This window comes from Cygnus atratus, chromosome 18 (genome assembly GCF_013377495.2).
Source record: "Cygnus atratus isolate AKBS03 ecotype Queensland, Australia chromosome 18, CAtr_DNAZoo_HiC_assembly, whole genome shotgun sequence".
In the NCBI taxonomy this organism is placed as follows: Eukaryota; Metazoa; Chordata; class Aves; order Anseriformes; family Anatidae; genus Cygnus; species Cygnus atratus.
The window spans coordinates 8,949,228-8,965,192 of NC_066379.1; the positions used below are offsets into that span (position 1 = coordinate 8,949,228).

Genomic DNA, 15,965 nt, shown 5'->3' on the forward strand with positions numbered 1-15,965 from the left:
GCCAGTGGGATTGTTTGAGGAGGATTTCTCTCTCTGATTACACTCACAGGTGAGAAGACTTTCTTCTCCACTCTCTTCCCGCTTCCCAGAGATGCAAGAATGATGCATGACTAAGAGAAGTGTTGCCACTTCCAAAGCTTCCTTTTCTGTCCGGTCTTCCTGTCTTTCCCTCCTGCCTTGTTTTCCTCTTTGTTTTCAGTTGTTTCAGTTCTAAGGTGATTCTATGGGGGGCTGCTTTGAATTTCTTATTCCTGAGGAATGCAACTCCTGTTCTCTTAATTATGCTCGCTCTCTAATTATGGCTGTTGCCTGTGCCTTCTCTGCTTCCTTCTTCTGATCACCTGCATTTGGGCCGTTTGGTGCTGGCACCATATGAGTTGTGGAAAGCCGTCTCTGCACTTGAATGTGTGATTGAAGTGTTGCCCAGGAAATAGAGCCTGCGACTCGCGGTGGCCAGGGCTTGTTGTTTTTAAGATTCAGTGCAGCCACAGCTCCATGCTCCTGATGCGGGCACGGCAAACGTAGACCACGGGCTTCTGCTAAAGATCCCCGAGCCTGCTGTGTACCTGGTCCCCTACAGCTTGCACCCGTGCTGGCAGTGTGCAGCTATCCCCTGAGCCTACTGAAGGAGCACGTCTTTGCTGCCATGTGGCTGGAAAACTAAGTGGGAGGTCTGCTCGCCTGTGGATGCCCATGGGGATTTAAGCTTTGAATGGTTAAATGGCATTCGAGCCAGACTGTTCAAGTGAAAAGGGGAGTATTAGAGCTTGGGAAGAGTGCACAGGCTTGTCAGAGGAAGCAAGTGCACTTCAAAGCACCTGTGAGCCCTGTACACCTGCAAAGTCTGAGTAGTTCAGTAAAGGAGGCAGAAATGAGGTGGAGGCAGGCAAAGAGAGCGGCTGTCTGAAGGAGGGAGGGTTTGACAGGACAAGCACTTTGTTGTGTGGGAGGCTGTGAAGGGAATATCTGCCCCTGTCTCCCCAGACAATAAAAAGTCCCTGATACGGTTCAGGTAGGGCCAGGCTCTGTGGGGACTTGGGAGTGCTGTGGGAAGGAGCCTTCCCCCGGAAACTGTTTAAAAGCTGGATTTCAAGCCGTGCTGTGGTACAGTTTATTGCCAGGCAGGCAAGTGTGTAAAAGGGATTCCCTGCTCACCGTGTTTGGGCCCCGCAGTGACGTTATACCTGCAGGGCACAGCTTACCCCAGGCCAGCCCTGCGTTTTGGTGCCTGCAGGGAGAATCGCTCTGCTCAGGCTGTGAGGCTGGGGCTGGGAGCCTGCACAGACAGCATTTCCTTCTGTGAAGTTAGTTGCAACCCTGTTCCACAGTCGTTATTATATCATGATTTGTTTTAAAACTTCTGGTAAGTTTTGTGTCTACGTGACAAACTGAGGCAGAGAACTCTGGAAATGCTCTGCCTTGCCTTGTATTTGTCCCTCTCATCCTTTAAGGACGTATATGAGGCCAAAAATGTACTTGATTTTTCTGATCAGTGGTTGTGCAGCTTTGGCACTCAGACAGATTTCTTTTACCCTTAAGCCAAAGTATATTTGACATAGGAAATGCTGGAAAGGCACAAATGCTGCAGGGCTGTCCCTCACAGCCCTCCATGCAAGGAACATATAGCCTGGGTGCCATCCAGGGCTGATTTGGATGTAAATCCTAAGAAACAATGTGAGCCACCAGAGTTTTCAGAAATCTGGCTCCTTACTGCAGTTGTAACCCTTGTGATTACCCTGGAAAGATGTAAGCCAGGATTGCTTGCTCTCAAATGTTAATTATTACTCTAACCTGTACCATTGAATACTTCCAGCTCTGAGCTCCATTTAGAACCAGCCTGTCCGGTGCACTTATGTTGTGTTGTAGCAGAGTCACACCAGGTACCTGCAAGGCATCGCGGGGAATTCTGCAGTGCCTCTGTCTCCTCTTCCCAAGGCTAACACTTCCATCCACTCCAGTTCAGCTTGGAAAGCAGAGGAGCTTCTTTGGTAGCTTCTAGTCCCCGTGACTGAGCAAAACCAGATGTAAAATCCATACAAGTTTCATGTGCTTCCCAGTCTGGTTAGTTGGAGTGCTGCTCAGTGGTGGTCGTTCTAACCAGAAGCATGCTCTGAATTCTGCTGTAGGTGGATCATTCTTGTTATACGTGTTAAAGCAGTCGTTAGCTGGGCCTTAAAACCCATCTGTTTGGTTCAGGTTTTGCTGAACCTGGTTAATGTCTTGCAGTCAGGTCAGAAGTGAACTGTTAGGATTGTCTGGTCTCTCACAATGAAGGCCAGAAGAGTTTCTGAGCAGTCTTGACCTCAGCTATACCTCATATCCTAGGAAAGCTTGCAATTCAATTGCAAAAATTCCGGTGAAGTTAGTGAGCCATTTTACCTGCTAATAGTAAAAACAACCAACTCCTTCTACTCTAATGCTGTCCAGCTTCAACCTCTAGCCCCTAGACATGATTATACCTTTGTCATAGTGGGGAATCCTCTACTGCCAAATTTCTGTTCCCTTTGTGGGTTCTTTTGGACAGTGATCAAGTCATTGCTTAACCTTCCCTTTCGTAAGCTTATGAATTGAGCGTATCAGTGGAGCCAGACAGACTGTACTAGTGACATAGTGCCAAATGCAGAGGTAATGTCACCTCATTTACAAGCCTACAGGTCACATTCCTTTTTTTTTTTTTGAAGGCAGGGTTACCTTGAGAGCACTCAGTGTAACAGCAGACAAGGCTTTCCCCCTGCCAGTGGCTGCTTCTGAAGATGGCATTCCCCGTGCTGTAAGCTGGCTGGCATTCTTGGCTCCTGGCCATGTGCTTTTCTGTTTGTTTTTACAGTAATATGTATTGTCTGCAAGCATCTAGCTTTACCAAAAAGACCCAGCTCATGCTTAGTAACTTGCTATTTTAACTCATCTGTGAGCATTATGCAGAGTTGTCTTATTATTTCTCCTAAGTCACTAATAATTCTGTTGGGACGAGAACAAATTGTCATGGGACCCCATTAGCAGCATCTCCATGTGATGGTAGCTCTCCAGTTCAGTTTTATTTTAAGACCTATCAAATAGCCAGACTTTAGCATGTTGAATGTGTGACAGCCTGAATTTGTGTCACAGTTAAGTCCTCAAACACTGCATTGTCTGGTGCTGTCAGATGTCTTGCAGAAACTGTTTATACCAGGGATCTTGCACCAAGCTTGTGTTCTCATCTAGGTAACACCAGTTCAATGTAAGCTAACTTCTGTAGCCATTCTAACTGGTGTTAGACCATTCCTCCTTCAATTGCGCATTACTGCGTGTCAGTCATCTGCTCGTTTGCTCTGGGTTGCTCTCAGGCTGACAGACCTGCTCATCCTATTAAATGCTTGTCACAGCCTTGCAGTTTTGGGAGTGGTGGGGGCATCTGTCACTGTGTGTGGACAGCAGTTTTAGAGCATGATTGGAAGGGTTTTGTTGTTGATTCAAAGGTGGAAGAAAGGTAAAAAGCAGATCCTGATATTCCTCCAGTGTTCCCAGACTTGCAGAAAGTCAGTATCATTACTGTCTTTTTAAAATCTGCTGGATGCAAGTTATCTAGACCTGCTGATTCAAAACTATCTAACTTTAGCAACTGCTGTGTAACGTTCTTGAGGGTTACTGCTGGGACGGAAAGTACATCGTCATTGTATGGCAGAGATAAGTCGTTGGGCTTCTGTCCAGATACGGAACAGAAACACTGCAACTACTCCTGAATTCTTTGCACTGGTACGACCTATGCTGCTTCTCAGGCTAATATTGGACCAAACCGTGGCTGGAATGAGAAGACTTCTCTGCCACACCTCTACCAGCAGGGACTCTGCTGTGACAGGAGGCATTGTCGATTGCAGTGCTTTTTAAGAAAATACTTGTGTACGTTTAGTTAACCTGGGAGTAAGCAGGGATCTGACTGCAGGAGCTTGGCCTGAAATACAGCCCCAGCTGAATAGCTATTCTACCTTTTTTTCTTCTTAAATTTCCTTGTAGAGCCAGTGATTAGAGCCTGCCTGTTTCCAGACTGTGAGGTTGACTGTGCACACTATGCCTCATGCTAAGCTATGTAGTCCAGATAAGTGCAGCATCCTGCCCAGAATGTATTCCGTTTCAGTTGTGAATGAAGTGGGTTTCCCACTATGTCCCATCACCATGTAGAAGCCCTGAGAGATTTAAAAAATATTCATACAGGATTTTGAGATTCTCCAATAAAACACTACTGGAAAGACATAAGCAATAATTATGTGGTGGTAACAAATGAGTATATCAAGTGTCAGGGTACTATGTGTGTTGCTGTTTTCAGCTTTTGATATTTAATACTTTACATCAACTAAATGAAATGTGGGTTTTATTTTAATCAGACTGGAATCTGAGCCCTAAAAGCTAGAGGAATTCAAAAGGGAGAAGAGATTGGGCATTAGCACGTATGAAAATGTTTGGGCCAGTGCTGACAAGCAGATCTGAAAAGATTTGGTGAAAGGATTTAAAGAAACGTTTTAACTGTTAGGTTGGATTTGGTCACGGCAGTCACTAAGTGATGTTTTTGTGCACAAGATGAAGCTTCCGTCTCAGAAATGTGGCACAAGTTCAGGAAGTTGCAGAGTCAGTTCTGGTTTTCAGTGCACTCGAGGTTTCATACATTGCTGCTACTTGGTATTTTAGTAACATGTACAAATCCCTACCAGTGTTAAGGTCTCTCTTTTTCTCCCGCCACCCCCCTTCCAGTGAGCAGAATGCCAGACCTAGACCAGCAGAGCATGCAAAGAGACCCAGCTGTGTGGAGGTTTGGCCTGAGGTTGCCCAGTGAGTCAGCACCAGAGCTGGGCTGGTGATTTAAGACTTAGGACTTGCAAGACTGGGCCATAACCTGCCCTGCTTGTCTGGCCTGTTGCTTCAGCTGAGGATGTCTACCCAGCAAAATGTGCGATGTGCCCAGTGCTGAAACAAAATTAAAAATCACCACTTAAAAAAAAAAATAAATCATTCTAGAGTGCCTCAGCTTCTTTCCATTAGTCTTAATGCACTAACATAAATAATAGAAGAGGAAGAAGCAGTAGTGGAGAAGGCTCAGTCTATAAACATGTCTTTCTGCATTAAGCCTTGTGGCAAAATGGAGGGCATCTCCTGCCATCCATGCTGTCTCATTAATCATGTAATTATCTCCCTCACTTTCAGTGCTGCATCTCCTTCCTCATCAGTGTTGTTGATAATGGAGCTTCTATTTACCCTGGCTTCTTTCTGGGGTGTAGCTTTGGCTTCAAAGCCAGCACAGTGGCACATTTTGAATAATTTAGTTCCGGGTGGCTTGAAAACTGTGTAATTTCCCAGCTGAGACTGGAGGCTGATTCCTGGGAGCGTTCTGCCAGGAGGCTGATCTGGAGAGTGGCAGTGGGATTGCTCAGAGCGGTGGGTCATCGAATCAGCAGAAGACTGAAAGCTGATTCAACAGGTCCTGTGAGTGCATCTTGGCTCTCTCTTAGTGTCTTAGGAAGGACTTGCAGCAAGAAACCCACAGACAGAGGAAGGAGAGGGGGGATAGGCGCATTTAAAAATGCGCTTGGAGGCAGAAACATGGATTTGGCTACCTGGCTGAGAATGAAAGACTTCCCAGCAAACTGTGGGTCAGAATTTCGTGGGATCTCTGAACGCAGGTTTTGCTTGGCCTGTTTTATGTCTATGGGGGCTTGATCTGGGATCTAAACTTCTACAGAGCCAAGGAGGCAAGGGCAGGAGTTCAGTGTGGTGTAGCTGATGAGCCCCTTACCCAGCCGTCATTGGCTTTGGTTTTGGAAAGGCTGATTAGTTTCTGTATGTGAAACCTTGGCAGAAGACCAGTTATGTTCATGTTCTCCCTGTGCTGCTTGGCCTTGTGGCTTGCTAATTGCCCTTTGTTGATGTAGTTATCGTACAGTCGTGCTCTGTAAGTACTCCACAGCACTCGCCGTGCTGGGTCACGCAGGCACAGGTCCATCACTTCTGCCTGGTAGGTGGGGAAGTCAAGGCACTGCGAGAGGCTTCTGGATTGAGAAAAGAACCTCTCTCAAGAGATTTTCACTCCAGAAATCTTTGCAATACCAAGAATCAAACCTGGTCCCAAAGTCGTCTTTTCCATCTGCCTAACAACTGAGCAGCATTGCATTCCTGAATCATTTTATTCTCCTGTTCATATCAAATTAGTGCTTCCAGTGTCCGCCTAGATAAAATGCTTTTGCAGAAGGTAACAGCAGATGGTAGTACTCCAGGACCCATACTTGTCTCTGTGCTTGAGACAGTAAAAGAAATAAATTAGAGCAGAAATGCCTCTACAGATGGGCCAGCTGGCTGATGGACTCGGGTCCTTCAGGCTATTCTGGTCTTCAAGGAAAAGGGAATCTTAGACCAGCTCCTGCCATCTCCACTTTGCCATGTGCTCTATGCGGTGAAACAGCTACCCAAATCTAGGTGATGGGCCATCTGGTCTGCAAACGCCTCTCGTCCTGGAGAGCAAATGCTGAGCTGCATAATGTTGTGCTCTCTTGCAGCAGTTTTCCTGTGGAGCAGGTGCTGTCTGGGGGCCCTGTCTGGTGAGTTAGGGTATTTCCTCTGTGCTTAAATGCAATCTGGATCCTGAGAGCTGGGTGATGTTTCCAGCCCTCAAGTTCACCTCAGGTCAAAGCAATCTAGCACGTGTTAAAAATACAGCTGGACAGCCTTTAATCGCTCTATATTGCCTGGGCGGTGTTGGGTAAATTCATTATTAACAGGGAGGCAGCACTAATGCTTTGCCGACATGCTCATGGGACTCAGATTAGGTGACTCTAAGTGGTGAGCAGCTGGATTTTGAGGTGGAGGGGTATTCACTGACCTGCCGCTCTTCTGGATCAGGGTTCCTCCTCGCGTGTGCACTTCCCACTTTCAGAAGAGAGCTCAGGATCATCAAGTTGTTGGGAAGGTCACCGCCACCAGACAGTGATGAAACTCCTGTTAGAACAACCCCTGCTTTTTGCCCTCGTATGTATTACAAGACCAACTTTCACCTTCTTCCTTGTTGTTCCTGTAATCCTCATCAAAGCAGCAAATGCTACATATCCTTCTGCCACGTTAAAAAAAGTGGGCTCCCAGCGTGACCACAGAGGCCGTGGGAAGATACAGAATGAGCTCTGTCTGGTAAGACGTATAATAGGACATTTTCAATGCCTGTTGTAGATACCTTTTCACAGCTTGGACTTGGAGTCTGTCAGTTCCACATATTGACTTGGACACTCTGATTTAACTACAGCATGGCCCTTGAGGCTGGAGATAGTCTGGGAGTATTTAATACATGCTGACATCCCTAGATTGCAGAGCCTGTGCCATCTAACAGTCTGGGTTCAAAGCCAGCAACGCTGAGAGTTGTTTCTGAAACCCTTGGAGACAAAAAAGATTTTTGCAAGCAATTGACTCCCCCTTTCCAGTGCCAGCCACGGGAAGGGGCTAAATATGACCAAGAAGCAGGCCATCTATTGACAGCTCTTTTGTGGTGGGAGATAAAGCAGCAGTTGTCACTTCCGTATATCAGGAGGAGAAGCTAAAACTCAGGGCAGTTCATTTTCAGAACCTGCCTCCTAGTCCAGAGCAGAGCTGGGGTCAGTGCCAGGAGGCCTGACTGCCAGGCTAGTATTTTCCAGGAGCCGAAGGCACCGCTGAACCATGGAACGATTCAGGTTGGAAGGGAATGATCCAACCCAGAGCCAACAACCAAACCGGGTAAATTTGCTTGGAGCCTTGCCCATCGTGAACACAACTTATGGTTTGAGTGATATATTCTCTTCGTGCCAAGACGATGTGTGAAACCATGGGTGGTAGAAAATTCTCTGTTCCTGGGGCAGATCTTCAATCCCAAAGCCAGCCAAAGGTCCTCATATTGTGCCCAGTTCAGCTGTTGACTCTCCAGCTGCTCTGATGCCCCCGAGCGTTGTTTGCTGTGGGGGGAGAGGAGCAGCTGGCTGTGTTATGTGAAATGTCTGCCTTTTCCCAAGATACCCATTGTCTGTCTGCAGCATCAGCCTCCACCCTACTTGTTCACTCAGCCGTGGCTGATGCCTCTTTAATTAAAGAGGAGAAACAATTTGAGTTTTCATTTTCTTTTCTCAGTCCCATTTCCAATTTCCATCAGAGTTTGTAGCCCCCTCTCCTTAAATTTTTCTTGAAGTTTTGATGTGGTGTCTTTGCTTTATGGAGTATTTGCCCTTAAATAAGGAAGAAATAGAACAGAAAGCGGGGGGAGGGAGGAAAAAGCTTGTTTTGGGCCAGGGAATTAAGATCTTGAGTCAGATGGCTGCTGCAGTCATTAACATATTTACATTTTTGCTTAAGAGCCTGGTTGAGGATCAAGGGAGTTAAGGATGATTGTCACTGAAACGCAGAGGAAACCTTGCATGAAATCACCGTTAGTGTCCCATTGTTTGGGGGCAGGGGGGCAATCAGCCGTCCTCATCCCTGCGCTGGTTGTGTTGCACTCCTCTGCCCAACGAGAGGGGCAGAGGCAGAAGTAACCAAACTGAAGGAAGCCACCACACTGATTTAGCTCAGGGAGCGCTCCCTCTGGGGCAGGACCTGGGGCTTGCTGCTGGCTGCCTGTCAGCCTCTGGCCTCTCCGTGACAGAGGTGCTCGCCTGGGCTCGTGGGACAGCTGGCCCTTACCGAGATCGTCATGGATAAATACATGAAACGTCTAGTGAAGGTCAGTTGCTTTTATAATTGATGGACCCAAGTGTTTTGCGTGTGCCATCACAGGCTGCTTTTGTGGTGCATGGAGACTCTTCTGCAGGACTGGTGCAGGGTTTGAGGCAGATTGAAGTGTTGGGTGGATTTGGGGTGCTGTGGTGACTTGGTGACAGATGAGTTTAACGTTTCTTTATTTTGTTTGAAAAAAAAAAAGTTTAAGTATAAATAAAAGAATTCCCTTACAGCTGGGGTTTACAGTAAAACATTCTGCTCCAGCTTGTGGAAACTGTGTTCTAGTCCTGTTCTGAGGCAGGCATTTTCGGTTCAGATGCCAGTTGTTTACTGTTCACCTGTTGCTCTTTCATGCTGTTCAGATCCACAGTTCAAATTCAAAGTTATTTCTAATTGGAATCAATACCATAGCGCCAAAAAGAAAATTATACATGGTAATGTGGAAGAGGAGAACGGGCTGCCGAATACACTGACAGTGCTGAAAATACCAGCTACCTTCTAACGCTGCTTTGGTGGGAACAGCAGCAAGACGGTGCCCTGAAGGAGGAATGCTCAAGCCTAGTGGTGTAAAAGAAGCATCCTCAGAGCAGTCTTGTTTGTGGCCACTGAACAGGCTTCAGCTGTCTGTCTGGAAAGCCAGCGTCCAGTAACAGATGCAGACAGTACCACCCTGAGTAGCAGGACCCTACCTGCTCTAGAGAGTCTGGAGTCATTATTGTGTCCTCGTGGGCTGGTTTGAAGTTCTGCAGTGCTTGTGTAGTCCCTGTTCTTGGTTACAAAATGTTTCTTTTTGGAATGCTTTAAAACAGAACAAAGTCTGGGAAAAGTGGTTCGTGATCTGAGTAGTGTTTTTGTACCTGGGGAGCCTGCAGGCTTTGGCTCTTGTGTCTCTTCTGGCCTTTGAAGGAACATTGACGTTCCCCACTGCTGTGGCCGTTGGTCTTTCTACAAAGTCAAACAGTGGGCACACGGCACAGGGGGAGATTGCTGTGCTTCAGTCACTGACCCTGGCCCTCAAACTGGGAGGCATTTAAGCCTTCAAGGAGTAAATGGTTTTGTCCTAGACAAGACAAATTCTGACATCTTAAATGTCCAGACATACTTGAAGTGGTACAGTTAAGCAAGGTGTCAGTTGGGTCAAATGTTTTCAGGAAACGAGGATGAACACAGCATTGTCTATGGGATTGCAGGTGTTAGATCCATTCATTGAATGACTCATCTCTCTGCTTCTGCAAATTCCCCTTGAGAAAGGTCACCTCAGGCATTATGCTAATAATACTTTATTTCCTGGGTATCTGTGCTCTGGGACTGGGCACTGCAAAATTCAGCTTTCTTGGGTATCCCAGCAAGAGCCCAAAAGCATCAGAGCTGAGCTTTGTGGAGAACCCCTAACTTTTGGGTTGGTTTTAGGATTCAATTTGTTAAAGCATTAGAGTGGGGTGACTGGAGTAGGGGAGCTGAACTTGTTCAGGGATTAATATTAAGCCCTTGTTTAACAGTAAACAGCTGATGAAATCCACCTTTGGCTCTAGGTGCCGGCTGTCAGGAAGGGTACATCCAGGCCACCTCACAAGGACAGAGCAACCTTTGGCAGGTGGTGGGGGTGAGCACCCAGCTCGGACTGTCTTGGTTTGTGTTGTTTTGTGTAACCCACTTTTCCCAGCAGCTTCTACATGAAGAAGCTGCTGCTTTGACTAAATAGCAGGCCAGCCCTGCTCCAGCACGGGACAGCAATCTCCCCTGCTCAGGTTAGGCAGCTCCTCCTCAGCAAAGCATCCAGCAATAGCAGAGTCCCCCGGAGCAGTGGGAGAAAGGTACTCGACTCAGGCCAGAAGGAGCTGGAGCCAGGTCCTCACATGCGGCAATGCATCCTCTAAACAAGCTGCCGTGCCTGAGGCCGCTCTGTGTTGTAGCTGTTCTGCTCACAGCTGAGCAGTGTCAGCTCTGTTGTTGGCAGGCGGCATCCTCTGCCACATCCCTCTTCTCACCCGCTCCCTTGCCAAGGCAGCCTTTACTCTGCTGCGTCTGATGGAAGGCCCGGCGCCTGTTCAGCTTTTTTTCTGTTAGGAAAGAGTGAGAGGATTGTCGGGGCCTTTTTGGCTCTGCCAAGGTCTTTTATGTCCCAAATGTTTCCATGAAAAGACTCCCTCCTGACCACCCTGCCCCCTGACAGCCATTCACTCCAGCCAACAAGCTTGATATCATTATCTACAAAAGGAGGCCAGTGAGCACCAGGGTGCTCAGAGCCAAGTTTGGGAAATCAAAGGCAAATCTCCCAGCAACAGAATTCTGGCAGAGATGGGGCTGTGCCCCAGCTAGTGCAGGATGGTCTGGCTGCTTGCGTCCGCTGGCTTTCAAAGCACGAAAGAAACATGCTCGGCGTGGTGCCAGCACTGGCTTTGTTGGGGCTGGGGGTGTGCCCGCCTGCGTGCGAGGGCTGCCAGCAGAGTGCTCTGGGGAGCTCAGTGTCAGTTAGAGGCTGAAGCAGTTGGAAGTTTGAACAACCACGGGAAGCTGGCACCTTTTGTTCAGTGACGTTTTTAGGAGATGAACCGTTTAGTGTGATGGGAAACAGTGATGGTTTTGGTCATTTCCTTCCAAATCTCACCTGGGACTTTCCCTCTATTGTGTCTGATTTATGTTCTGAAATAGGCATGTGGCTGCCTTGCCATTTTCAGTTTGACTTCATGCTCATCTCCAAAGACGCTTTCCAATCCATCTCTAAAGAGCTATTCAGCAGTGAAAGCACTTACACTTTGAAGGCACCTATAGAGGCAATCTGGAAGGCTGACTGTCAGTAAGACTGAGCAGAAGGGGCTCAAGGAGGGATGACGTTCCTGTGTTGCAATTGTATTAGGAAATACAGGTGTAAAACTGGTTTCAGTATGCTTTGTCTCACAGACTGCATCTCCAATCTGCTTGATAGTCCAGATAGAGAGGGGTATCACAAATAGCCAAGAGAAACGATGATATGGAGAATATAATTACAGAAGGTGAAGGGAAGGATACAGAGGGTATCGTTACAGAAGGTGAAGGGAGCTGACTTAGCTGAAGCTTGGGTGGAGGTGGGATGACGATGCCTGGATTCACCCATCTCTGCAGAGTGGAAAAAAAGCAGGGTGCTTTGTAGTTCCCTGTGAAAAGAAGCTGGAGGTCACCAAAGTCTAGAGCAGCCCCCAGGATCCCTGCAGGTCTGCATCAGACAATGAACGCATAGGAGGCCAGAGTTGTGTGTAACATGGAATGACTAATTCTGGCACTTTCCCCTCCTGTTCCAGTTTGATCCTGACAACACTGGCTACATCAGCACCGAGAAGTTTCGTTCCCTTCTCCAGAGACACGGCTCAGAGCTGGACCCCCACAAGCTAGAGGTCCTCCTGGCCCTGGCAGACAGCAACTCAGAGGGGAGGATCTGCTACCAGGACTTCGTCAACCTGGTGAGTGCTCCGACTGGCAGGGCCTGTCAGTCCTCGGCTCTGCTTAAAACGCTGTCTAGAGAGGGACATCCTCCCTTCCTCCCTCAACAGTAGTGTTTGCTGTCTCCCTATATCACCCTGCATGGGCTTGCTGAAGCATTCAATGGTGGCTGAACTCTTAAGCAAAGAGTCAAGTTGCTGATGATTTTTTCCAGGGAAACATGTTTGCATGGGAAGAACCTGTGGGAACTGTTGTGAGAGGAGCGTGAAGTAGTGGTTGCTGATAGTTTAGAGGCTTTTCCTCTTAATATCAGTTGGTAGCTGTAATAAGGAGCCATTTGTTCGCAAGCAGAGGTCTGTCAGTCTGTGTGTCTCCTGTTGTATTGAGGGATTTCACCACTTCCAGAAAAAGAATGTAGATGACTGTTTGTTGACTTGCTGGGTAGGGTCATATTGCACTGCTGGAGACATCTACAGCAACAGGGAGATAGTGTTTCTAGGTCGTGTTCGTTATAACCCAGGTAAGATGTCTCAGACTGCATGAGTCGTGATCTGGATACCTCTTTATCTCTAATGATGTTTCAATTAGTGAAGAGATCTCTCTGTTTTTCATCAAGGCAGTTTGGCCAGCCAACACAGATGTAGATGTGTGCTGTTAGATACCCAAGATGGCCTAAAAATGTTTTATTTATTTATTTATTCCAAAACAGGTCTCTTGGGCAGTAGCTGTTCCAGGCACTTTGGCCTGTTCTTGCTCTGTCATTCCCCATCTGAGTTCCAGCAGACTTATTGCAGCAGGAAGAGAAACCAGGGTGTCAAAGGCAACAAGCAGAGAATGACAGCGACGTTCAGGTTTTGCTGGAAAGTTGGTTCTTGATGCAATGTATAATCATTTGTAACTCTGTGTTCCTGCAGTCAACATGGGGATTTGATCCCTCCATTTGGGGGACTGGACTAGATGATGATTCAAGGTCCCTTCCAGTCCCTAACATTCTGTGATTCTGTGCTTTGTCATGCTCACTAGTGCATTGTGCTCTTGGTTTAGAAAAAAAGCTTATTCTAAATGTGAGACAGGGCATATAATCAGAAAAGCATTATAACGGTGCAGGTGTCAAGGATCCAGGTTACAGCCTCAGTCTAGCAGTGGTCTGTGAAGATGAAATTACACTGATATAATGACATAAAATAGATCTGCTGGACCTAATCAAGCTGTATTATTAGCCCTCTGCATGCATTTATGTATCGGGTAAAATAAATGAAGAACTATTAAATACCTCATAGTGAGTGTGAGGTTTCTTTCAGTTCTACCTTAATAAACAGAGTGGTCAATAGTACTCTGTGGTCAGCAGCGTATTTATAGTAACAGCTGCTCGTTCTACGGTTTGGTATGTTCAAAGAACCATGTAAGCATTAACTAATCAAACAGCACAACACTTAGGTAGTGGGAAGAGGTATCTTCTGACTGACTTTACAGAAATGATGGCCCAAGGCCAGCCAGCATGTTGGCAGCAGGCTCAGGAAGAGAACAGGGCTTTTTCTCTCTCCTTGCTTCACTGAGCTTGAGAGCAGAGCAAGCTAATGAGACAGGTGGGAGGTGAAAGGCATGGACAGCCTCCTCCTCCTCTGGGAAATGGGAGATGGTACCAGTCCGCACCTGCCTGAAGTGATTTCTGCAGAATGGCAAATTGCCTTCATTGCTGTTGAATGACTCCTGTAAAGAAGTCATTGATTTTCTGTCATCAGCCCTTCTATCCTCCTTATCTGCATTTTTCGCCCTTGCTAATCGATAGGTAATGCAAATGCCAGAATGCTTGAATTACTTACAAGTGGCATCTTTCTCTCTCTTCCTCCAGTTGCTATTGATTTCCAACATCCAAAATTTGTAGGGCTCCTTTTTCCCTTCCTAGTTTCCTGCTTCCAAGCCTTTCTTATGAACTTCCTGATGAAAAGAAACACCACAGTTGACACACAATTGGAACTCTGAAGTTGGTGAAACAGCTCTGATTCACTTTACAGCTGTCAATCTTGGCACAGGCAGTTATGTGGGGCAGTATTAAGCAAATGCTTTGTGATTGATTATCATCATCCATCTCTGCTTTTTGCTGAGTTTAATTTGTCTGTTTTGGTAGTTTAGAAAGAATTGATATGCTCTCAAAAATGATGGTGCTGGATCTGGGGACCAGGAAAGCTTATGTCTGCTTTCTAGTTCTCCATCAACATCCGTGAACAGATACTCTCACATGATCAAGCACTGTTGATCAGAGGATCTCTCATGGCCTCCCAACCACATCCAAGGTACTAAAATTTGAGCAAGAATCAAAATGGCACCAATGAAACTCTGGCCACTGGAGAGGCCTTGAGGGGACGAAGGGGGCTGAGTATCAGAGATGTGTTAAGGTGCAGTTGTCAAAGCAGATGTGTGTAAGTAGTGGCATTCCTACTGGGGTGGTTCACAAGCAGCCCTCATGGTTTCTTCCCAAGCTTGGTGATGAAAAGAGCTGATAAGCTACCTGCAACACTGTCTTACAAAGCTTCAAAGACAAAGTGGTTATCCCCACAGCAGAAAGTAGGGTTTAACTAATGGTCCTCAAGGGAACACAAATGCTCTTCCCCAGCCAGTTCCTGGGATACAATATCCTCTCTGTTTTTTCTATAAGGTGTATTCATTTTGGTAAAAACTGAGTTGGGAGGGTCCTTCCTTTTTTCAACTCTGCAAAACCCATGATCTTTGCTAAGTTCCCTGGATGTGTGATAGAATGAGGTGCTGCTTATTCTGCAAGTGCTTGGCTACTTACTAGAGAGTCCAACGCTGAGAGATGCTATTAGTGACTTCAGAAGCCATTGTAACTCGGTGATGTGATTATTTCCAAGAGATAGTACAGGCCATAAACTTCACAGAGCAATAGTGTCGATTCCCAGAGGGGCAAAGTGGAGCTGATTCAGGCTGCAGTGTTAGCTTGTATTTTGTTCTTGTGAAAATAAAGTACGTAACTCTTAGCCTTGCTCTGGAAGAGGGAGACTTCTATAAAAACCTAATGTTTAATAAAGCAGATTTGCTAGAAAAGTAAATCACAGCTTATATGGGGACTAAAGCAAAATCTGTTTTGCAGCCCAATGGATCTCGCTGCCAGTGCAACTCCACAAAGCAGCCTAGTTCTCTTGAACCACATATGTTGTAAAAGCTGACGTAAATTTATTTAATGTGGTCCGGATTGGACCTGCCAGCATGGGGCAGGAGAATTCTAGGGGAAGGGGTGTGCTTGCCCCATTGCTTCAACACTGGCACTACCCTGGGAGGTGCCCCTAGTCCGTACTGTAGGTCCTGCTATCCCTGGTTTGGATTTCTTGTTCAAAGGACAGGACTGGAAGTCAGGTGGACCTAAGTTTTGTTTCTGGCTCTGCAGCAGACTCGCTGTGAATCTCTGAGACAGAGTTCATTGTGTACCTTGGGAAAAGCAAAGCACTGCTGCTTCCAACAGAAATGTTTAGCTGTAGCTTTGCAGTAACTTGAAGCTGATGTCGCATCACAATGGTGAGCAAAATATATTAGCTAATTAAACCCACGTCCTTTGTTTTCCTGATCAAGGGTTAGCACCCGCTTTGCTTTCCCTGGCCTTGTTGGCTTCCAGAGGAGGGCTAACTCTACCTCATTTTCTGTGAACAACAGGCATTTTTAAACACTGCGTAACAATAATCAGGTCACCCTAATCCCAACTTTGCTGGTGCCAGCAACTTTACCCTCCAGAGGAAGAATTCCTTTTGTTTTTTGTGATTTTTCTCTCCGGTTTGCTTGGAGTATGCTGCCAGACTGCAAATCCTGTCACTTTGAGAGAAGAAATAAAATTGCAGATGCAG

General features: G+C 46.6%; 1 protein-coding gene across 1 annotated transcript in view; it reads left to right on the top strand.

Moving 5' to 3' along the window:
• RHBDL3 (rhomboid like 3) overlaps positions 1–15,965 on the top strand; it is a 59,726-nt gene that overhangs the window by 25,918 nt on the left and 17,843 nt on the right. Inside the window, exon 4 of the mRNA XM_050714368.1 lies at positions 11,973–12,131. Within this exon, the coding sequence (XP_050570325.1) occupies positions 11,973–12,131 (159 nt within the window). The remainder of the gene's footprint in view (positions 1–11,972; positions 12,132–15,965) is intronic.